Source organism: Rhinopithecus roxellana, chromosome 2, assembly GCF_007565055.1.
Source record: "Rhinopithecus roxellana isolate Shanxi Qingling chromosome 2, ASM756505v1, whole genome shotgun sequence".
In the NCBI taxonomy this organism is placed as follows: Eukaryota; Metazoa; Chordata; class Mammalia; order Primates; family Cercopithecidae; genus Rhinopithecus; species Rhinopithecus roxellana.
Window position 1 is genome coordinate 121,167,726 of NC_044550.1, and position 25,985 is coordinate 121,193,710.

General features: G+C 35.2%; 1 protein-coding gene across 3 annotated transcripts in view; it reads left to right on the plus strand.

The window, feature by feature from the left end:
* GABRA4 (gamma-aminobutyric acid type A receptor alpha4 subunit) overlaps positions 1 to 21,820 on the plus strand; it is a 70,111-nt gene extending 48,291 nt beyond the window's left edge. For 2 of the 3 annotated variants that reach the window (XM_010385868.1, XM_010385869.1), the window contains one exon: positions 19,310 to 19,840. In XM_010385868.1, the coding sequence (XP_010384170.1) occupies positions 19,310 to 19,840 (531 nt within the window). Of the gene's footprint in view, positions 1 to 19,309 lie in introns of all 3 variants that reach the window. The other variant, XM_010385867.1, reaches the window with a different exon arrangement.
* The last annotated feature ends 4,165 nt before the right edge of the window (positions 21,821 to 25,985 follow it).

Genomic DNA, 25,985 nt, shown 5'->3' on the forward strand with positions numbered 1-25,985 from the left:
ATGATACTTCTTTGTCATTAATATCCTCTTTACTGGCAGAAGGTCTCTTTATTTATGATAAAGTTTAATAGGTTTCCAAAGGATAAACAAATCTGATTATTTTCAGGGTAGCACACAGATTGGATGTTCAGTGGAGGCCTTATGACTGTTTCAGATCACCTATATGGGGTTCAAGGTCTAGGTCTACCAGGTTCACTATTAGAATAACTTTAGGATGCTGAGAAAATAAAGACATTGGCCAAAAGCCTCTTGATGTATTGACAGTAGTGATAAATTAAAATAAAAAGAATGCAGCCCAAAGTGGAGTATGTAAAAGGATACAGTAATTCATTTGTGGCTATTATTTACAATATACTGTAAGGTATTCTGGCTGACAGCCCCAGCCTCAACTGCCAGGCCTGGGAGTGAGGACATCTTCAGGGTGATTCCAACCCAGCCCTTCTGATTGAAACCACGTGAAAGACTCTGAGAGAATGCTGCTTACCTGAGTCCAGTCAGCCTCCAAATCCTTGAGAGATAAAATTAAAATGATTGTTGTTGCTTTAAGCCACTATATTTCGGGGAGATTTATTATGCAGCACAAAAGATTAACTGGGAAACACATGCTTTTAAGTCAGATACAACCAAGTTCAAAGAATGACTCTGCTTCTTGCTAGTGGGATGATGTCAGCCAAGATCTTGAATTTTTCGTATTCTGTTTGTTCATCTTACAGATGTCTAATCTGGAATGCTGCAGGTGCTCAATAAATATGTTTCTCTTCTTTTCTTCCAGTTTTACTTTCCTTCCTTCCTTTTTTGCGCCCTTTCTTCTTTCTATCCTTCTTTCCCCCCTTTCCTTCCTTCCTGCTTTCCTCCTCTTCCTTCCCCTATAAATTTAACTAAGTGCAGCTGCTTTTGTGGTAGGCCATTTTAAACTGGAATATGTTAGTGCCAGGTGTGGATTTAATTGGACCTTTACTTAGAATGCAGGCAGACAGAATTCAGGATGCATTTATTTTTTCAGTGAAAACTGCTGAATCACTGGTTCCAAAATCGGCATAAAATATGCCCAGACCTTCTACAGACGGCATGTGTGATGTGATCAAGTGCCTTGGGGGAATGGGGTAAACAAATTTTTTAAAAAGGAATGTTTCCATCAGTTCACAGTGAACATTATCAGAATTCAGTTCAGGCAAAGAATATCTTAAAAAGCTAGATAAAGGAAATGAAGGCATGAGCAACATGTTATTTGTAGGAATGACATACATTATCTCCTTGGCAACTGCAGGGTGGCATGCAATTTGGCAATCTATGTTGTGTCATCTTGAATGCCTGGAAGTCACTGTTTCCTATGGAAACAAAGGAAAGAACAACATGAGAAAAAGAGTTCTGATTTTAGTATTCTGGAAAAGTATTTTAAAACCAAGAGACCAGCAGGCTTCCACGGCATAACAAGAACTCAAAATGGCATTAAATTTTTATTTATTAATTCCACAATGCTTTAGAACATGAATTAGATCCAATTATTTTTGGATCTGCTGCACTTTTATTCTTGCTTTGTGTTCAAAAGATGACTTAAGAAATTTGTGTGGAACTTTCAATGCACCAGTGCTTAGTGTTTCATAAACATCAGATTCTCAACTTATACACATTTATTTATCTATTCATTCAACAGATATTTGTTAAGAGGCTAATTTGTGCCAGGCGTTGTACTAGGTATCAAGGCTGTATAGACTCCTTATGTCTTATAATCATCCTTTCCTATCCACAGAATGTTGTAACATTTCTTTATTTGAAGTGAATCAATAATTTAGCAAGTACTGACTTAGCTCCACACTGAAGTTTCTATTATATTGGGAACTAAGAGTTAGCAGAAATGAACCATAGGGCTACACAATAATTGATGGAACACAAAACAATTCTCATAATGCTCTTTCTTCGGTTAGTCATTTGGGAAACCTTTCTTGGGTTTCCCAAATGACTAACCAAAAAGTGCTGTTTTTATCAACAGTCTCCAAGCAAATGGCTCCAAAATATTTATAATAGTGACTCAAGCTCTATCTAATTTCATTTGATAGGTCATTTGATGGAAATTGAATGTCTTAAATGAAAGAAATGAATGTTGCAATATAGCTGGCTAGAATCTATCAGTTTCCACTTTGATGAAATTCAAAGAAGTATCAACATTTTAAAATGCTACAAATGCAGCCTAAAGGGTTGCAGTGAGACTGCCTGGTCACAGCAGGAGAATGATATGGCCAGTTACATGAGATTAAAGCATCACATCAGTCTTGCCGGGATCACCAGTGTCCTATAGAAATTTTTTTTCCCCCAAAATAGTGCTGGAGTTAAGAACTTGAGGTTTTATTGTGGAGCAGAAATGTGGGTTCAACAGTCAGCTCTTCCTAAGGACGATGTTACCTCTCACTGATTTATTTAGTGTCTTTAAAGTATTGCTTTGACTGCTTGTTCTTCATCTACTTTCCAGTGTCTTCCAAGAAAAAGGTGAGGCATTTATTTACATTCCTGGAGACTATTAAGGAATGACTTTGAGGCAGATTGCTAGTATCTACGAACGTCTCCACAAAAAACCTGTAGGCTACTTTTTCAAATAGTGATTTTAGGTGATCTTTTAGCTCAGAAGAGTGGAAGCTATATGCCTGATTTCATAATTCCAGTATTAAAATTGACAACCAGATTTCACTTCCTGAATTTTCCTCCTATAGGGTCTTATTTTACTATGTCCTCTCTAAGAGCAGTATTTCAGTTTAGAATTTTCTTGGGTTTGTGGAGATATTCATGGAAGATTTAAATAGCATTGCAGCTGTACAGAAAAGCTGTTCTAGTGTGTGCTTTAAAAATCAGCTTTTCAATAAACGATAGCTTTAGAACTATGATTAAGAGGAAAAAACCAGTCCTTGTTAAACAAGCTATCACAGCCATTGGCTACATGTTCCAAGCAATTTGAAGAACAGGCTCATATTTCTCATCTCTTTGCTCTGGGAGAGGCAGGTTGCTGCCCATGAGCTTCATGTCTTTCCTGTGTAGCCTCAAAGGGCAAGAGAAAGGTGCAGGTTGATGTAGGATTGACTCTTTCCTACTCAGTAGCAGTCATTCAGGCATACTTTTCAACAGGCAGATGTATGAGACAGGAGAGGAAAAGCATTTCATTCTGGTTATCAGTTAATATTCCAGGACTGACTCTTTAAACAGTCCGTTAACTACCATAGTGGTCCAGGAAGTATAATCTGGGTAGAATAAAAGACTGTCATCTGGTTTTCAAGTGGATTTAAATGTACTGCTTTTGGCTTTATAGCTCTGCCAACTACTTATTTCCTAAACACATTGTGTGAAACTTACTTCTGCTGTTTTGAGTGTACAAGAGAGAATGATTTTGTTGTTGATTTATTTTAATACTGCTTACTCATCATTTATTTGTCATCGAATTCATTTGACTTACTTTCATTGAATACTTTCCGGTGTTTGGTACTGTGCTAGTTGGTAGGGAAAGGAAAACAATAAGACACTGTTGAGGCCCTTAAAGAAATTCACAGTCTGGAGGGGCACTCACACAAGCATGCTAAATGCTAGGCTAGGAAAAAGCATTAGGATGTGGTGTGAAGAAGCAGTGGTCCTGATTTGAGTTTATATGGTGTAAGATTTGATGAGGGTGGTGGGGTGTCAGATTAAACCTTCCAAAGGAAGCAATATTTAGATACTATCTTGGAAATTATAAAAGGGAGGTAAAGAAGATGGAGGAGAGAAGACAGTGAGAAGAGAATGTGCAAAGAACCAGAAGCAAGGGAATATAGCTCACATTTCTAGAACTAAACTAAGACATCCTGGCTAGAGTCCAGGTGTTTTAATTTGGGTTTCTCTCAGAGCAGACTCTGTTGCAAGGATGTGTGCAAGCAATTTATTTTTAAGGTATTCTCAAGAAGCACTGCGAGGGAAGTGAGAAGGAAAGGAAGAAAAGCCAGTCAAGTGTCATTAATGAGCGGGTTTATCACTGTGTGCTCATCATGCTTGAGACCTTCCCAAAGTATGTGGGGGGCAAGCCTTAGAATTGTCCCACTGGATGACAAAGAAGTTGGAGTACTTACCAATCCCTGTCTTTTGTTGATTAGGTTCACTCAGCAGTGTTTTTAAAATTGAAATTGTATATATTTAACGTGTGCAGCATCATGTTTTGACATACATGTACGTAGTGAACTGATTACTACAGTCAAGCTAATTAACATGTCTATCTCTTAACCTAGATACTCTTTTTGTGTGTGGTGAGAACATCTAAGGTTTACTTTCATAGCAAATTTCTAGTATAGAATACAGTATGATTAACCGTAGTCCTGATGCTATACACTTGATCTCTAGAATTTATTCATGTTACATAACTGAAATATCATACCCTTTAAACGATATCTCCTCATTATCCCCTGGCCCACACCACCACTAGTAACCTACCATTCTACTGAAAAATTAGTTAATGAGTACAACGTATATTATTTGGGTGATGGATACCCCAAAAGCCCTGACTTGACTGCTATACGATCTATGCATGTAACAAAATTGCACATGTATCCCATAACTGTATACACATTAAAAATACATAAAAAAGTAAATAAATAAATAATGTTTATAAAGATTCTGTAGGCAGAGTATCCCTCAGGCAGAGAAAGGCAGTAAGCTATCAGCCTATGTGGAGTAACCTCCTGGGTAAACCAAGTGAATATGGACCAGGCGCTGATAGCCTTTGCTAATACCAGGGTACCTGACATGGCTGAGAGGATGGTTTGGGGAAAGGAAGGGGAGATGAGACTGGACTGGGAGACAGGGCCCAAATCATGTAGAATGCTATGCCATATAATTTTTCCCCTGAAAACAATCAAGTGCCACGGAAAAAGTTTAAATAAGGAATTGACATGATCACATTTATAGTGTGTAAATACTATTTTAATGAAGAGTAGAGAGAGAAAAGGTGCATAAGGATGTTAAATCTCAAAATGTTAATAGGCTGTGCAATAGTCAGGTAAAAAATGTTGAATGTCTTTGCAAGGGCTGTGGAGAAGAAGAGACAGATTGGAAAAATATTGAGAAAAATTGAAAAGAAAAGAGAGTAAGGCAGAAGGAAGCAGAAACAGCTGAAGTTTTGTGGCTTGAAAGCTAGCTGGATAGTGCGGTAATCTCTGAGATCTAAACTACAGCCGGAGAGATATTTGTTTGGACAAATACATCGAGCTTATTAGATATGAATAAATTCACACCTCTATTAGACTTTGAATATGGGCAAGAATGTAAGTTACATAAGGGTAAGAACTTTGGGCTGGTCTCTGCTTTCGTATTACCAGAGCCAAGAACACAGTGCCTGGCACTCAATAAATATCTGAAGAATTGAATGAATAAATTGGTAGATAGATGAATAAATAAATTAAAAGTTTAGTATGCCTCTAGGATATCTAAATGATGTCTTATTGGCTATATGTGTCTAGATGTTAGAAAAAAATTGGGGGGAGAAGACATTGATTTTATGATATTGATGTAAATATTGTATTCAAAGCAACTGAACAGGCCCATTCACGTGAAGACTAAGAAAACTGTGATAACTGAGAGCTAAACCCTATGGAAAAGTAACATATTAGAATTAGGTAGAGAAAGAGCATCCCACATTGGAGACTCATAAAGGTAAATGGAACATTGCTAGAATGTAGAATTATGGGAAGAATCGAAATAAAGAATTCATTAACAGTGCTACATGCTACTGAGACAGTATGTAAGACATACATTTTTTGTGTGTGTGTGTGAGACAGAGTCTCACCCTGTTGCCTAGGCTGGAGTGCAACGGTGCAATCTCAGCTCACTGCAACCTCCACCTCCCAGGTTCAAGCAATTCTCATGCCTCAGCCTCCCAAGTAGCTGGGATTACAGATATGTACCACTATGTCTGGCTAATTTTTGTATATATTTTTTAGTACAGATGGGGTTTCACCATGTTGGCTAGACTGGTAAGACATAGATTTTTAAAAGTGCTAATTATAGTGATCCACAAATAATTTCAAAGGAAAGATGGGAGAATAATCAAATAACAATGAGTTGAAAAGTGAGTGACAAATGAAGAAGTGGAAACCATAATTGTAGACTATTTTTTCCCAGACTTGTAGTGGTAGATAATAGCTGCTGGAAGAGCTCACAGATTTGAGGAGTCTCATGAGCGGATGTTCCATAAAGAAAAGAATTTTGCACTGTTTTTCTATACTTGTATCACCAGACCCAAGAAGAATGCCTGGAACATAAATAGGTACTCAATAAATATTTGTTGAATAATTGGATGAGTAACTAGATGACTGGATGAATCAACAAATTAAAAGTATGTTAGGCCTTTAAGACATCTGAATGATGTCCTACTGGATATATGAGTTGGCTTATTTATAACCCAAAAGAAATTTTAGCATGCTATATTTTGAGTAAGTGCAAACATTTTTAAGTTGTTAATATTAAATAGAATAATATCCACAGGATTCTTGATTTTGTGCCTCTCTTGAAGCAGTCACCACCCCCAGAGGAAACCTTTTAAGCCTTTTAAACTTTGGAGCTCTTAATCATCTCTTTACAATTGGCAGATCTTGGCAAGATGGTAAGAGTTTTAGCTAGTTCTTAGTGTTGCTCCAAGGATGCTGATCATGTCCTCCTAGGAAAAGTAAATAAAATGAATTTTGAACATGGCACAAAATATAGGCTCTCATACATTTCCAACATTTACTGAAGTGGAAAGTTACAGTATTAACATTTAGTTCAGTTGAAAAATACAAATATCTGAGTATAGAAATAATGGTCAATTCTACAGTAATATTTTACCTGACAGTGGCCATCTACAGATCTCTATTAGAATATTAAATGATAACAATAGAATAAAAACATTGAACAAATATTGATCATTTACTATATGCTAGGTAATGTGTTAAGCACTTTATGGAAATTACCCCACCACTAACTCTAATTAGTAGTTATTGTTATTATTTCCACTGTACTCAGGAGAAACCTTAAGCATAGAAAGGCTAAATAAGTTACCCAAGGTTACAAAACTAGTATTTAGCAAAGTCCAAAACCTGAATCTATCTAATTTCAGAACCTGTGGTTCTGACTTTGGGTTTTTCTTAAGTACTAATGTAAGAATGATAATAAATGATAATTATATTTGATAGTTTTGGGTTTTAAGATTTGTTTTACACAAGTTGATAGAGAGCACATTTTCTTTACTGCCTACTAGGTATTTGGGTCTTCTACTTTCTGGCCTGCCTGGCTGAAGTGGTTATATTGGCAGTATACATTAATGTGCTGATGAGCCATTTGCCATAAATTGCAACTCAGCTACTGGTTCAATTCATGCTAAATTTGCAATCTGCCTTTACTGAAGTGCAAAATTGGCTTTCTTGTCGTAAAGTGGTAGAACATGCAAAACAGTCTAATACCTTATTTTCTAGCTCAAGTAAGATTAGCTATACTCAGAGAAAGTTAAAAAAAAGTTTCACTTTGGATGAACAGCTGTTTCAGCTTGAGAGACTTCTTAAGCATTGAATGTTTTTTGATAATGCCCATTGGAAACCATAGCTAATAGCTTAGAGCTTACTCTTCAGGACACGTCAAGTACACACAGTTACTGTATACATAATTTGGCAAATGTGTTAATGAACTTTATTAACTTTAATTATTTGTAGAAAATTTTGAGAATGATTGAAGAATCATTCTCAAATCAGAAACAAGAGGTAGAGCTCATGTTGATACCTTATCTGGGCTACAAATGGAGCCGAAATTTTGTGTCTTATGTACCAAAGGAAAATGTTTCAATCAGTTTTACCATATATCTTGAATAGTAAATTTTTAAATAGCTTTTTAAAGTGCTATATCCAAATTTCAGGGAGAGTTTGTGGAAGAAAGATAGGGAATAGATTTCCTCTTGTAGAAGAACATCATAAAAATATTTTTATCACATAGAAGATGCAGATTTGAGTAGCGTTGATTCATTTTTAAAATAACTCACAGGGAAAGTGTCTTCAATTAAAAATACCACTTTGCTCAGCTAGACTGCACTTGTTAAGATACAGTTTTCTGTAGAATAAATCAACTAAATGTAAGCCTATTTATAAATATTTATTTATGCCTGAATGTAGAGGATATTTGTGATACAAAGTATTATCTATAAGCACTTCATGACAGCCAAGCATCAAAGTAGAAAGAATATTATGAATGGGAGTAAGAACAATCAGTAAGAACTCTAGAACAATTTTCACATGCACTGGAAAGGAAGGATTTTCTAATCAGGAGAAATTTTTTGTGAGATACAAAAAAAGTTAGTACAGTACTTAGCTTATAATGGAAGCTATGTAAATGTAAGTCAAATCCAAACTGTTTACAAACATCACTTAGGGGTTGTTGCGAACATATTTCAGATAAACTTTTTTCTTTTTTTAAAAAAAATCTCATGAGCATGTATTTTTAATTCCATGAGTATACACATTTGCTATCGCAGGTGGCCTCTTGAAGTGGTTAAGAGTATGTATTTGGGACTCAAATCATGAATAACACATTTTAATTGCATCATGTTGGGAGAGAGAGGTGCTCAACGTTTTAGGTTTCAGTGCCCTCATTGGGAAAATGAAAACATTAGCACTATCTCATGAATTTTTGTAGGAACTATGTGAGGTTATTTGTGAAAACGCTTTAGGTAGTGTCTGGCCTACATTAAGGGCTCAATACATTGTAGAAATATTGATGATGATTCAGGATTTCTGTCTGGAAAGTGATATTATCAGATATTAATTATGTTAGAGTAGAATGTATTATAAATCATTGCCATAATTGTTCATTTCAATAGAAAAAGTAAGAAGAGAAAGGGAAGAACTTAGAATATCTTCAAGAAACCTCAAATTTCTCTTGACAAGGAAGAGTACTGATCTTCCCTATCCTTATACCACTGAGAGGAATCTTTGAAAAATTGTTTCTTGTACCAACAGGCATCTTCTTTCCTCACCCCATAAGGGAACAGTGAGCTCTTTTGCCTATTTAAAACTTATCTTGTTGCTGATATCTCAGCCTAAGTATAACTTCCACAAGGAGGTTTTCCAACCTTCTTGGCTGGGTAATGTATTCCCTAGTTCCTCTAATTTTTCTTTATACCGTTTACTGTTTATTATTTTTTGTGATTCTTGAGATAAATTGCAAATACTATATTATTTTTCATCCCTGTGCTCCCAGTGCCCAGGAAAATAACTTGAAACAGTTGGATTAATGAAAGAATGAGTTGAATCACTGTCCTTAATAAGACCTTATTACTTATGTCATTAATTGTGGATCTTCTATTACCCACTGGACCTGGGGAATATGCTCCAACAAGAGATGAAGCATGGAACTTGAACTACTTTTCCCTAAAAATAGATCTATTACAGTTATTATAAATGTTTACATTCATTAGGCAAACATTGTCTGGAATTTCAAAGAAATTGGAATTGGAATTGGAAATTGGAATTCCAAATTCAGCAAGGTTCTTGGCTCATCAAAGACTTACTCACCTTGCATAGCTATTGTTTTACAGAGGACTATTATTTTACTCTCTTATAATGCCTGAGCTATGAAATATTTTTCTCCCCAGCAAAAGTATACTGAGAATCCTGCCTTGATAAATGATTGTTTTTTAGACAGAGCCCCTGTTGCCTTTGCTGATGTAGATAAAATTGTAACTCAGACTACTTGCGATGCCAGCCACCTATAGGGTTGGCACGGACTTGAATCCTTCTGGATGGCTATTCATCATAGCACAATTTCATTATGATGAAGTCATATCAAGTCTATATTAAGAATAAAGCATTGTGCAAATATTGTTTGCGTTTGAATATAATTTTCTGAATATTTTGAGGCTGAAGAAAATAATTCCCATAGGGTAATGTGGATGCTTTAAAGGTGAATTTACTTGCCATCTGATTTAGCCTTCTTTGTAATGTTTTATCAGATCTCTCTATATATATTAACTCCACTTTCAAGGATTAAAAATATTCTTAAAGTGTGAAAAAGAAAAGTTATAAATTATATTGTTAATTACATTTTTAAATATTTAAACAAATGCATGGTTTGAAATCCAAAACACATGTACACTTGCACACATACACGCAGATACATACTTATTCACATTACGAGTGAGTCATAATCTGCAGGGAGGTGAAAATATTCAGGGAAAAATATTTGGTGGTTGAAGAAGACCAAAGTTGTTATAAAAGTTCAGGAGACTAGGTGTGGTGGCTCATGCCTGTAATCCCAGCACTTTGGGAGGCTGAGGTGGGTGGATCACCTGAGGTTGGGAGTTCGAGACCAGCCTGACCAACATGGAGAAACCCCGTCTCTACTAAAAATACAAAAAAATTAGCCGGGCGTGGTGGCACATGCCTGTAATCCCAGCTACTCAGGAGGCTGAGGCAGGAGAATCACTTGAACTCAGGAGGCGGAGGTTGCGGTGAGCCAAGATCATGCCACTGCACTCCAGCCTGGGCAACAAGAGCGAAACTCCGTCTAAAAAAAAAAAAAAAAAAAAAGAAAGAAAATAAAAGAAACAGTGATCTGTGATCTGATAGAATAGTACACGAGATCTCCTTCTTATATAACCCACATCTTTTCTTAGACATTGAAACATTTGTTCAATGGGAAAATGAAAACATTAGCACTATCTCATGAGTTTTTGTAGGAACTATGTGAGGTTATTTGTGAAAACGCTTTAGGTAGTGTCTGGCCTATATTAAGGGCTCAATACATTGTAGAAATATTGATGATGATGATTCAGGATTTCTGTCTGGAAAGTGATATTATCAGATTTTCTTACATGGCACATGACATTAGGTGTAGCAGATAGTTCAGTTAAAAGCATGTTAGCTGAGTGCCAGGTGCAAAAGAATCACTCAAGAAAAGTTAGCCATTGTTTTGGTTGTTGTTACTGCTACTTTTTCCTAAAGAGCTTTTTGACATGTCTTATGCATAAGTTATAAGGTTTACTCTAGTGTTAATTCGCACCCTTACTATCAATATGAATGTTGATTTTTCTATTGCATTTTGTATTTCTTTGTATTTATTTCTCATTTTCACCAGCAACATCCTTTCCCTGACTGACTTCACCATAGAATATATTCTTTTTTAAAAAACTTTTTAAAATTATACTTTAAGTTCTGGGATACATGTGCAGAATGTGCAGGTTTGTTACATAGGTATACACGTGCCCTGGTGGTTTGCTGCACCCCATCAACCCGTCATCTATATTGGGTATTTCTCCCAAAGCTATCCCTCCCCTAGTTCCCCACCCCCGACAAGCCCTAGTGTGTGATATTCCCCTCCCTGTGTCTGTGTGTTCTCATTGTTCAAATCCCACTCCATAGACTATTCTCTCCTTCAGTGATCATTTGCTGTGGTAATTATTAGACATGATGGCCATGTTTTCACAGATGTATAATATTGTCTTCTAAAATTTTGTTTTGTGTAATTATTTATTTCTGTGACGTATCATTTTCTTTTGGAGGCAGAATCTTATTATGTGACCTCAGCTGGGTTACTTCTATATAATATTCATTTGAATCCTACTATGTGCTAGACATTGAGCTAACTGCCTTGCATGCATTATCTTATATATTTATTAGGAGGAAGGCAGCATTATTACTCCTATAGCAAGGATTTTGAGGTTTTGAGAGGCTAAATAACTTGCTAAATATCTCATAGCTAGTAAATGACAAATTCAGTATTTGCAACCAGGTCTGTCTGATTTGGAAGCCCACAATTTTAACTGTTTAGCAAGCATTTTTCAATTTCTGATCCCTGGATCACTGACAACAGCATAGCTAATGAAAAAAACTTCCTGCAAATAGGGCTTGTTTGAGACTTTGAGTTTTTAACTGGTCTCAGATTATGCTTATAAACACTTTGTATAACCACAATACTGCTTTTCTACATTGAATAAGAAAAGACTCATCTAGCTTAGTATCTGTATTTAGAGGAAGTGAGCGGAGTGTCCTTTGCATTCTTTTCTCTCCAGGGTTATGTTGGTGGCATTGATGAAAGCAGCTCCTGGTGTGATTTCAGCTAGCATTTGAACAAGTCTGCTTAATCAAGCTAAGAACCTCTGCTCTGACCAAAGAAGTCTCTAACAAAGTGGTTTCCTCCATTGGAGCCGTATATCTACTATACAAAATATTTACAAATAAAAAAGAAACACTAGGAATCAGTATGAAACGAAAGTAATCACAAAGTCACCTATCTTAAAGAAATTCTGTTTTAAACCTTCAACTCTAAATATGTAAAGGGAAAATGAATGGATTCTTTAAGATTTCTTTTTCTGGTAATCCCAAATGGAAAACAAAAGTTTATCCCAGTGCCTGATATTGAAAGTAATATTTCTGGTTTTTTTTTTTTTTTTTTTTTTTTGAGACGGAGTCTCACTCTGTCGCCGGGGCTGGAGTGCAGTGGCCGGATCTCAGCTCACTGCAAGCTCCGCCTCCCGGGTTCCCGCCATTATCCTGCCTCAGCCTTACGAGTAGCTGGGACTACAGGCGCCCGCCACCTCGCCCGGCTAGATTTTTTTTTTTGTATTTTTTAGTAGAGACGGGGTTTCACCGTGTTAGCCAGGATGGTCTCGATCTCCTGACCTCGTGATCCGCCCGTCTCGGCCTCCCAAAATGCTGGGATTACAGGCTTGAGCCACCGCGCCCGGCCTGAAAGTAGTATTTCTATAACTTATGGAAATACAAACATTGAATTAAATGCCAACATTGGGAGGAAATTAAATACAATAAATAGGGAACTCAGCATTTTGGTTTCTACGTTTTGGAGCTCAATATATGATAGAGTGCCTTGCTAACTATTTATAAAATATTTAGCGTGTTTATTTGGAAAGGACGTGTTAAAAATTTCTACGCGTAGCACTTTCTAAAAATGCTGTTGACAGTTCTCAGTAAATCATTACCTTGGAGTTTAGTTCTAGCTGCTCTACCACACTTATTTCCCTATTAAATAAGATGTGTGGCTTACTCATGAAGTCCTGTCCAAATGGCCTTGAATAAATGTCTTTACATTACTAGATTCTTTTTTTTTTAGTATGTGACTCATTGATATTCTAGAAGATAACCCTATTCGTTATTAGTCTTGTTAGTTTTTAATTTATAAGAATTAAATTACATTTTATTAAACTTCATCAAAGCTAAACTTCATTAGCTTTTCAAGCAAGCAATATGAATGTAGCCGCATGCATTCTGCAAACCTAATCTTAGTCATTTTATCTCTTTGCTGCTAGAGTAATAAGTTGAGATGATTTTTTTTGCAGTTGATAAAAATTGTTTAGAAATTGTGTCAGATCACAGTCACGTTTGACGAATTGCTTGGATCTGCTCCTGTTTGCCTGTTACTGCTTTAATTTGTTGGTAATGTTTAAATCTACTACCTTGCATCTCGTTTCTTGCTTCAGGCTATTGTGACTAATGACAAAGTGATTTCAAACTAAATCATTTTTTAAAATTCAAATGAAGCTTAGGTGCTTTTTCTTGTTCGAAACCACTGTGCATCAGCTAAATCATAATGGAACCACTGAAGTCTCTACACTCTGTATGAAACACAACATCACTCTGACACATTAGTTGCACTAGAATGTGAAGTCTGGGTGAATATTCTTCCGGGTGAGTTGTCTGCCAGATAGATCAGCAGATACCTTATTCCTTTTGTGGTCTGTCATCGTGGAAAATGACTACTTTTAACAGAGTAAAACTTGAGACATAACTACAAAAATAACTTGAGTGTCATTTAACTGCTTGGCAGAGAGCAATGATTTAAGACTCAAATCAGTCTAATTCCACTTTCCTTTATGTAGGATATGGTATACAGCATAGTGAAACTTCTTTTTTTTTTTTTTTTTTTTTTTTATACTTTAAGTTCTAGGGTACATGTGCATAACGTGCAGGTTTGTTACATATGTATACTTGTGCCATGTTGGTGGGCTGCACCCATCAACTCGTCAGCACCCATCAATTCGTCATTTATGTCAGGTATAACTCCCAATGCAATCCTTCCCCTCTCCCCCCTCCCCATGATAGTACCCGATGTGTGATGTTCCCCTTCCCGAGTCCAAGTGATCTCATTGTTCCGTTCCCACCTATGAGTGAGAACATGCGGTGTTTGGTTTTCTGTTCTTGTGGTAGTTTGCTAAGAATGATGGTTTCCAGCTGCATCCATGTTCCTACAAGGGACGCAAACTCATCCTTTTTTATGGCTGCATAATATTCCATGGTGTATATGTGCCGCATTTTCTTAATCCAGTCTGTCTCAGATGGACATTTGGGTTGATTCCAAGTCTTTGCTATTGTGAATAGTGCCGCAATAAACATACGTGTGCATGTGTCCTTATAGCAGCATGATTTGTAATCCCTTGGGTACATACCCAGTAGTGGGATGGCTGGGTCATATGGTACATCTAGTTCTAGATCCTTGAGGAATCACCATACTGTTTTCCATAATGGTTGAACTAGTTTACAATCCCACCAACAGTGTAAAAGTGTTCCTATTTCTTCACATCCTCTCCAGCACCTGTTGTTGCTTGACTTTTTAATGATTGCCATTCTAACTGGTGTGAGGCTTAGTGAAACTTTTAAGGCATTGTCAGCTGGACTTGAGATTGAGTCAAGATAACTTAAATGCCTTAGGCACTACCTACAATATTCTGAAGATGTGTCCCATAGAAAAAGAAATAATAAATTGGAGATCAGATAAAAATTTTTGACACTTTCTAAATTAAAAATGATCTTGATTCTATAGGATATCCATTTTAATGCAATTTATCAAATATGAAGTATGTGCCTACTGTGTGCATTAATCTACAAAGATTGATAAGATGGTCTTTATACTCTATCATTACTTCTTTTAAACTGGAATAAAAATACTTGATCTTTGTTTTCAGACGGTAATCTTTGTGAGTGTGAGGTAACTACCCAAGGCTGAAAGGAACCATCTGAAATGATTAGAAGAAACAATATCTGACATTCACCCAAAGCCAGGAATAGTGCATGTTTCCACCTGCTGGACTAGAAAATGTCAACATTCACGTAGCATTTGGTAGAGTACGTAGAAGTGGCTGTCTTAATAGTATAGTATAAATAGCCTCAAACACTGCTCTTGTATTGTCTAATGCATTTTAAGAGCAAGAGTAGGAAGAATCAAACTGACTCCAAGTAACTTTACTGCCCCCCAAAACAAAGTATTAAAACATTTAAGTTCTTTTGTTCTAGACCAGTATCCTTCTGGAATGTCCTGAAATCTTGTAAATTGTGTTCTATATAATAGATTGGCTTCAAAAGTGACACCAATTCATCATTTCTCTCTATATTCTTGCCCTCAATATTCATGCTCCATATTCAGGCCCAGGAGCTTACCCATTCCTGACCCATCCAGAGTTGGAATCTATTTTTCCATAAGCTGCCTAATGACTTTCTTTGTCCAATAATATGTGGTGGAAATGATAGTTTGCCATTTCCAATTCTTAACCTCAACGGTTCTTACTTGCTTACACTCTTTCTCGAAACACTGCCACCACCACCATAAGATCAGGTCTGCCTGGCTAGCCTGCTAGAGATTGGGGGATCATTTGGAGAATAGCCAGTTATCACAGTGAGTCAATCCTAGAACACCCAACAACTAGCTGACACTAGATTCACCAGTGTTCCATTAGAAAATGAGCTGCCCAAGCAAGCGTAATCAAAATCAACAGAATTCAGTTGATCCATAGACTTGGGAGCAAAAATAAATATTTATTGTGTGTACCTGAAGTATCATTTTTTTTGTTATGCAATATTATTGTGGCAATAGATAGATGAGTTAGATCAAAGGTCCTGATGGGAGGTGCAGCCAAAGGGCTCATGAGGGCGGAAGTTCCTCAGACATTCTAGGATACTTAGAAGATTGGCCTGCCCAGAACTCATAGAGGACCTTTAGGGGGCACTGTTGCCTAATCCACATACTAGTTGAAGGACCAAGATGCTTTGCCCTCCATAATCCCACTCTTTAAGAATTACAATATTTTAAAACAGAAAGGGATTTCAGTGATCAACTTATTCCATTACCTCATTTTCCAGTAGAGAAAAGTAAGAACAGAAAGGTTACAGGTGGCTGGAATTCACACAGCAAGTGACTTACTTGGTGTCTGCTCTGCCTCATTGTAGAGGTTCTCTACTCACAAATGTAGAGGAGGCTTTAAAGAACTTAACAAGCTGCACATATTTGAGTCAGTCAAGTATTCATAATAGTATGATGTTAAGAAAAATTTTACAAGACTTGGACATCAGAAAAAAATACAGCATGTCTTTTCAATGTCATAATAGAGTATTGTTTAACAAGCCCAAACAAGGATAATTAAATCTTTAGAATCATTTACTTGAATTTGATTTTGCCATTTAATATTGGATTAGAACCCAAAAACTGTCAAGTTAACATATTCAATTATGGATTCTTGTCTAGTACAAAAGATCACCAAAGGTTATGGTTTTATTGCCTTGTTTTAAGACATTAAGCACTTCTGTATTTAACCTACCAGTCTTATTTTACTTTTCCTTTTAAAAAAAAATTGCCTATAAGTAGCCATTCCTCAAAATGACTTTGAATCCATTTTACCATCTAAATGGTTCTCTCATTAATTAACCATTGAACCAATCTTGGAGACCTGTGCATTCATTATTTGTAGGTCATGTTTTCGACAATTGGAAAACTATATTCTGACGATATCTACTATTGGATAAGTTATAAATATCAAAGAAATAAAAGCTTAGATTTGAAGAATATGCCTAGAGAAAGAGGAAAGCCTAAGCAAAAATAAAAAGAATCAGTCTAAGGTGGTTAGAAAAAAGAACAATGAAGTAAGAGACTTTTTGAGAGTAGGGTGAGCAATATGAACAGTACCAAAAAGATTACCGATCTTTGTTTGGTAAAATACTCAGTGGGGACTCTCTTTAGATCTTTGAAGTTCTCTCTTTGTTTAGCATTCTTATGTCTGGTACTTTGTCCTGTGAACTCTAGCCACCTCAGTCTCCCAAGATTCTTAACTCCATCTCTTCAGTTCATGAAGCCTGCCAGTTTTTTTCTGGCTTTTCCATTCCTAAACCACAGCATAGCAACTCTCTCAAGTTTGTTTTTTCCCTCTCAGTGATTATGGTTCTGGGTTGTCTGATGGCCAGTTTCTTCAAACAACAGGTTTTTATTTTTTTATTTTTTTATTTTATGAAGTTTTGGGGGTCATTTTAGGCAGGAAAGTAGATTCAGTTCATGTTACTTCATTTTGACTGGCAGGGAAAGTCTCCAGTCCTTAGAATTTAGTGTTAGGAAACATACAGATTTCTAAAGGTCATGGACAACCTAACTGACTGAAAGAAGAAGACAGTATGCAACTACCATATTATATTTGAAAAAATGTATTACTTTCCTGTTTGTCCAATTTATCATTTTTACTCTCTTTTCTTCTCTTCTTGGGATATTCAGCATTTGGTCATAGTTTGGTTCTTGAATATATTTTACCTTTTGTTATATTTTTTATTGTATCGTGTGTATGTATGCTTCCTTGCCAAAGATTATATATGCTCTTTAAATTGTAAGGCCATACCTTGTTCTTTTTTTATATTATTCACCATTTGTGTAACATTTTAGGATCAATGATAATCAATTAATTACTATCCTTTTCTGTAACAAGTGATTCAAAATCTAAAGATTAATTAGGTGACATTTATAATGTCCTGTGTAAAGGAAAAGTGAAGGATAAGTAGGTTGATGTCAATTTTGATTTCAATTTTAGGTTGATGTCAATTTTGATTTCAATTTTCTCCACCCAAATTCAGTGCCATATGTTAGGCTACAATTGCTCATTAGTTCAACTGCAACCTGCTTAGAAGAATACTCCAAGCTGACATGACGAATGCTTTCTACACTTGTCAGAGTCTACATTGACTCTGTTTTGTGAGGCTGTTTTTGTCTGCTCAGCTACCTTGAAGTCATGATTTATGAGATATGAGTTGAACTTTAAGCATGCTAGATGAGTGTACTAATAAAGATTACATTTATAGAATAAACCTTTATGTCTAAAGTGAGATCTTAATTAATTATATATAATCTACCCGCTTCATATATTAGTATCTGTGAATTGCCCTTTGAGGCTCGCTTCTTCCAATCACCCTTTTATGAACTGCTCTTCTTTCTCTCTCCTCTATTTCTCCATTTTTTCACTCACGATCTACTTCATGAAATGGTAAGGGGAGAAGTTATGGAAGTAATTATCATCTAACATTAATATAGCTTAGAATAAACATGGGAAAAATTACTGCGGAAATATCATCATATATTCTAAAAAATCAGATGTGACTATTTGGGGGATCATCTGAGAAATTACTGTCCTTCATTAGCATGGAGAATCTATAATTAATTATGTACATAGTTGTTTATCGTGGCTGTCAATATTATAAGAATTTTAGTGGCTTGCTGCACAACTTTCTTCAAATACAATCTTGTTCTACAAATAAAATAGTTTGATGAAAACCAGTGAAATATATTTCAATGTAATCACTATTGGTTAATGGTTTGAATCCAGATATTTATGCAACTATTCATTGATGCTGTTTATAAGTCTAATACAACCTTTTCTAATTAAATTTTATTTGTGTTTTCATTATTAATTGAAGTGAAAAATAAAATGTGTCAGGATTGTTAGATTTTAAAATAATGTGTATAATTACCTATGCCTTTTATGACGGTAAATTCAAAGGATTTGGAAATCAAAGTTTTTGAACTTTTTAAATAAAGGAATGTTATGTACATATGGATAGTTGTTATTGTTGGTATTCTGTGTACATGACTAGGTATGGTTCTCCCTGTTTATAAAATAAATACACAGAGAAATTTGAAATGTATATGACATATACAGAATATTATTTGCAATAAAACTAAACAAATAACTTTTAGAACAGTAATCATTAACTCTTAAAATGCAATTAAGTATAACATCAGCTTGTCGTTCTAACAACTTAATCTTCTTTCTATAGATTTAAGGTCTAATTATTTATAAGAATAGACCATATTTTGAAATAGAAGATTTTTGATTCAAAGTTTCAAATGTATGCATATTATATTTAGTTATATATTTTACAGCTTTTTAAAATCAAGGTGACTACAGCTTATTAATAAAGTTTTATTTTATAGAAATGACTGATTTTAAGAATTTCGATCCCTTTAAATTTTGTACAAATCTGCATAAAGTTACATAACCAATTTATTTTTTCATATACCTTTTCAGAATACAAATGCCAATTTGAACATGAGAAAAAGAACAAGTGCTTTGGTTCACTCTGAATCTGACGTTGGCAACAGAACTGTGGTGGGAAACCATTCAAGCAAATCTTCCACAGTTGTTCAAGAATCTTCTAAAGGCACACCTCGGTCTTACTTAGCTTCCAGTCCAAACCCATTCAGCCGTGCAAATGCAGCTGAAACCATATCTGCGGCAAGAGCACTTCCATCTGCTTCTCCTACTTCTAGCCGAACTGGATATGTGTCTCGAAAGGCTTCAGTTGCATCTGCTTCTACTCGTCACATGTTTGGATCAAGATTGCAGAGGATTAAGACCACAGTTAATACCATAGGGGCTACTGGGAAGTTGTCAGCTACTCCTCCTCCATCAGCTCCACCACCTTCTGGATCTGGCACAAGTAAAATTGACAAATATGCCCGTATTCTCTTTCCAGTCACATTTGGGGCATTTAACATGGTTTATTGGGTTGTTTATTTATCTAAGGACACTATGGAGAAATCAGAAAGTCTAATGTAATTTTGTTGCTATAGTAGTTTGCTAGAAGATGATGAAAATGCAGAATGTCTTTTTAAATGTTTTTAAATATAAACAACTATTCTTTATTAAAATAAAAAAATCTATGTAATTTTTTCCATTTAAAGATATAAGCCAGTTATTGGGAGAGTTAATTCCTCAGTGAAAAAGTGAACTATGTTTTTGTTTTCCAGAAAAATTATTTTAAAAGAACTCAGCATTCACTTAGATAGAATACACACCATCCTGGAAAGTTGGGATAAGAGAAATAGAGCTATTAGAGACATGTGGCACATATTTTTTCATTGATATTTGAAAACAGACTATGACATTTTAAAAATCTACCCGATGAATATCAACCTGCCACCCTAAATTTCCCAGTGGCACTGCCCTTAACGAGAATTTTTTTTTGGATGTCATATGCAGTGACCTTTGGTGATCTTAGGAGCTTCAGGAAAAGGAATTTTCCTGTTATATGAAACATTGGCAAAAGGAAATGGAATAGTATAAACGCTGATCAATAGAGTAAAAACTCTGCTGCATAAAAAACTAAGACAAAGACCAAAGGAAATATGTTCCCTTTCTTATGTTGGCCAAACAGTACTTAACAGTTAATTTGAAATTTTGTTCTCTGAGCCAAAGTTTAACTCATTGTATGAATTCTTTTTCATGGTAGTTCATTTAGTTATGTATTTATTTACTACATAGTTATTCAGAGCCTGCTGTGTTCCGGGAACTATGCTAGAAACTGTTTCTCTAGGAAAGCTCTTGCACCTTTACCTACAATATTACTTAAAAAGTAGAACAGTCAATGCATGCCAAAGAACCATAAACTAGCAGAGGACATTGCATTCTTTAGTGAAGGACATTTATTTAGAGTCTGACAACATATTCAAAATATTCTCTCCTCCTATACTGATAGTGGATAACACATATATTTGTTCACATAACGACTTTGAGATAAGTACATGTTAGTACAACTTCAGCAATTGGTTTTCCAAATAGATGAGAATGTGATACAGATTGTTCTGTAAGTGAAAAGCATTGTGTACTTGAAAGTAAAAATCTGGGCACTATAAGACTTAATAGATTAACTGTCTCAAATTTGATCAGAGTCACAGAGTAGAGTTTGATCAGAGTCACAGAATCATCAGAAATAGGAACTTAGCACAGGCATTTTCAGGTGCTTTCCCCAACATAGATCTATATATTAGCTAGTGAAATGCTATATTTTGAAGAATTTTTGTGTCCATAGTTCTGTAATTCTGGGCAGTCTTCATGTTGGTTTTTTAGGAGTTTTTTTTTTTTAAGGTTTTATAACTAAGGTGAATATTTTAAAATTAAGAGAGCAGAAAATGAAACGAGTAAAGAAAATATAGCTGTGGGGTAGGATGCCACTGACTCTGCTATGTGGTTTATCAGGATTTTCATCTACTGACTTCTTTCTCATTAGGTAGGCTTAACAACTTAATTGAAAATTTTGCAACTGTCTTAGCAGCTCAGTCTAAGTCTGGTTCTTGTCATATTGCCTTTAGATTTTCTTCTGTGCTTCTCTCTATCTGCTCTGGAATGGATGAGTGAATGTGTTCTGGGTGTTTTAGGGAACATATTGATAGAAATGGCCACATTGCAGACGAAATCTCTCTTTCTGTTTGTTTGTTTGTTTGTTTGTCTGTTTGTTTTAGAAAAGAATTCATAGTAGGTAATTGGCATTGATTTTTCAGTTATTTCATTACCTTATAATAGTAGTTTTTGAGACTTGAAAATTGTGCAAATGTCAAATATTAATTGTAAGTCATATCTGAGAATTCTTTCTTGGCTGTCTTTCTAGGTATTCCATAAAATCAACACATTTTAAGGCTGAAAGATACTGTAGAAATCACCCAGTCCCAATCCCCCGTTTTAAAACTGATTCTAGTAAAATTAGGCCTGGTAACATCTGTATATATGTATATATTTAATAAAGAGTACTTGTACAAAAAAGCTTATCATAAATTATTTCATGAATGTGAATAGATTTCTGGCCTTGAGAACAATGCTTGGAAATGTGGTTGGAAGAACAATTGATTCACTGCTAGTTATTCAGAACGTACTTTGTTCCAGGAACTATGCTAGAAACTGATAGTTCACTATTCTGATGAAAAGGCTGTTTTATTTGTTGTTGTTGTTGTTTTGTTGTTGTTGTTGTTGTTGTTTTGGTGAGGAACTCTTACTCTTTGCTAATCTATTGGCCTATCTTAAGAAATAATTCATTGGCTATTCATTGGCTTCCTTTAAAAAAAGAAGTATTCTTCTACAAATCTTACAGAGTATGGAGAGATAAAAAGAAATGATTTTAGGTTTGTAGACCAGAGATCCAGGTGAACTCATAGATTTTCTTTTCTTACCTTTACATATGAAGGTTTAAAAATAAATCAGGTGGCCAAAGAACGAGAAAGGACAAAATTAACCAAGGATTCTTAATTGTTAATTTGAAGAACACATTAACTAGAAAGCGTAAACATTATTATTAAAATAAATTATTTCATTTGCACACAACATTAATGATGATGATGATGATGATGATGATGATGATAATGATAATAATAGTAGTAGTATGTTGCTTGCTTTCCTTAACTGAATTTCATCGAATTCATTCAGTGATTTTTATTTTGGTCATCATTTCTATCTTCCCAATAACCCAGAGGTACATCAAGTAAAAACACTTTTGTGAAGAGCCAGTCACTTTTCCCTGTTAGAAAATCTCACAAGAATAATTAGGGGCACCCAACGTTCTGGCTCTCTCTGAATAATAATGAATAATTTTGGCTGTGAATGGTACCTTTATATAACTCTTTTAAGGTGACATTCAGAATAGTTTTATTTAGGACCTAGTGCTTGCAGTCCAAGTTGGCCACTAACTGCTACATAATTACTTTCAATTTCCTACAGGCATGACTAGGTATAAAAATATATTTACATGATTAATCCGCAGTTTAAAATGACTTGCACTTGTGCATATACATAGTACTTTGAATAATGTATATTTTAAATTGGACCTCACAAATCTTGTATTAAAGTAGGTAGGGAGTAGAGTCACCCTTTGTTTGATAAAATGAGTCACAGAGAAGTTAAATGACAAAGATAAAATCACAGGGTTGGAAAGAACTTTGAAAGGTCATTTTTCAATAACCTTACCTTAACAGTGACCCTATTTCAAACAATGCATAAAAAATTTATTTGTGGCTTATTTTACCCATGAGCTGGCCAATTCTTTCTGGCCTAGAAAAAAATCTCCACTCTCCGCATTCCTGTTCTCAATGGTCTCCTCTTCTAAATTTGTGAATAATCTCAAGTAGAAGGCACCAGGTGTGGAGATGGGTCACTTAATTTCAAGTTCTGACTGTCTTGTGGTTTTTGGCAAGTCTCTTAACCTCTCTAAGACTGATTCCTCATTTATAACAGGGAGGAGGTGGATTATGTAATATCTAAGAGCTTTTCAGTTTTAATATTCTCTGATTCTCATAGTAAATAAAAGCATATACTCTTGTAATAAAAACACTGAATAGTTTGCACCACAAATAAGTGCTTATGGACAAAAATTTAGTTCTACTGCTTGATTACTTTAAGTTCATGGCTTGCTTCAAACTAAGATTTCCTTACCTTCAAAAATATGTATAACATCTCTCCATTTAGATTAAGTGTATTCTTCCCCAGGGAAGATTATATTCTTTAAAGACTGTAGAATATTGGTTATTTCTCCTTTCTGGGATTTTCTGGGCTTTTATTCACTAAGTGGGTTCCCGTCCAGTTTAGAAACTGTGCTGATTTTTAGGTATACAGAGATAAAATTAGCCCCTTTCCTTGCAGGTAGTCACAGTCTGGTAGAGATGATGGATGTACAGACAAAAATTATGGGGTGTAACAAATGCTTCAGTAGAATACAGCAGGGCCAAAACTAGGGTGACACTCATCTCAGGCACAAATATATATGGGGACACCAAAACTTCAATAATCAAGATACCTAATATTTAAGTCAATATTTTTAAAAATCAAAATTCATGCAAAAAATTTATGATGAACAGAATATATAAATTTTAAATAAATTAATAGAATCAGTAGTAATAATATTTTCTTCTGCCTCAGGCTCCAAAATTACTCACATAGCGCTGATCTAGAGGTGGATAAAAGATGCATATAACTTAATAACATTGTTGATGGAGAGGAACAAGAGTGATAGCAGAGCTTTCACAGAGATAATCTTAAACTAAATTTTGTAGAAGGATTTGTAGTTCTTATAGCCTCTGTTCCCACTTCCACAAACAAACAAAAAAACGAAAGCACAATTTTATCACCACCTGAGGCAGGAGAAGAGATGAAGATGTGGAAAGTCAAAGGAAACTCTTACTACAAATTCTTAGTTCAGTGTTTGGAGGGAAGGGTGAATGCAGGGAAGTGAGAGTTGTTGATGTTGGAGAGACCAAAACGGCCTGAATTAGGGAGAGTTTTGTGTAAATTACTAAAATAATGGAATTTGTTCAGGATTAGTGGCAATTTATTAAAAATCTTGAAGGATAATACTATGAAAACTAACATCTTTATTTTTCTATTTTAAAGAAATCACCTGATTATTGTGTGAACTATGGTTTGGAGGGCCACAAATCTAAAGGTAGTGGAACAATAGAGATCTCTTATTTTTTTTCTTTCCTCTCTTAAACTTTGCCTTCTATTCTTTTTTTTTGTTAAGCGCAATTACTTCATTGTCATTTGTAAAAGTGATACATGACTGTTAAAGATAGACCTTGTGGAAATTTAAAAACGATCTCAAAATTCTACCATCTGGAAATTATAAATATTTTATATTTGGATATGTTTGTCTAGAAGAGTAGATTGCTTGATTAAAAGACACAGTTTTGTAAATGTAGAAGCCAATATGACATATATGCTGTCACTAAATAATAAAAAATTAAATTGACTTATATCAATATAAGATAAAAATAGGAGGGTAAAACTGAAGAAATTCTTGAAATTTGGATGGTGTTTCTTTAAAGCAAGAGATTTAGAGAGTCGGTGCTTTTTTCCCGGTTTTTATCTCAGGAAAATTTTCTGCAATTATGTCTAAGTAAATTTTTTTAGAAATGCCAATTATGTCAAATCCCTTTTGTCTCTATACAGTGGTCCCAAACTGTTTTGACAATGGGCACCAGTGAGGGTGGGGGAATGGTTTTCAGATGAAACTGTGTCATCTCAGATCGTCAGGCATTAGTTGATTCTCATAAGGAGTGGACAACGTCGCATGCACTCCTATGAGAATCTAATGCCACCACTAATCTGACAGGAGTCAGAGCTCAGGCAGTAATGCTCAGTGGATGCCACTCACCTCCTGTTGTGCCGCCCAATTCCTAACAGGCCATGGGTAAGTACTGGTCAGTGGCCCAGGGGTTGGGGACCCCTGCTGTATAACTATTTACAGTATTCTTTGTAATGACTTTGGTATCTTTAAAATTTTCTTTAACTTTTGTTAGCCATAATCCTAGTGAGTTTTCAGTTGTGATTATTCTATTTTGTAACTTCTAATGTACTTTCCAACTTCATAGTGGTTTATTTAGTTTTCCATTGCTTTCTTGGTCACTGTCATTTCATTTTTCATCTCTTTCTTCATTTTTACCATTGCTTTATTGAAATATCTTCTTTGAGTTTCTCACTTTCTCTATTAATGAGATCATGTTTATAATATTTTTGAGACTACAGAGAACTATTTATATAAACTCTTCCTCTATTTCTTGAAAAAGCTTTTATCTGGCATGAGCTTCATCTGCTTTTTCATTGAGTTTTTGTCTCCCTTCCCTATTTTTGGGGCTGGTTTCTTTCTATTAATCACTGAGCAGAGCCAGCTATTTACTGAACTATAGTGTGGGAAGTGGTGGGAGGGTGAGTCAGATCAGCCCACAGAAGCTACTTAAATTTCAGGTTTCAAGCCCACCTCCCCAAAACTGGTTTATGTGTTTTTTCTTCTGCCCAGGCACCATATTTTTAAATCTATTTTTGACATTTGGGTAGCCTATGTAGTTCACAGTGTAAAACTCTCTGTTTTACTTTCTTTATGTTATTGCTAGTGATTCTTGCTCTTAGTTCCTCCCCCTTCCCCATATTAAACTTAGTATTCTAT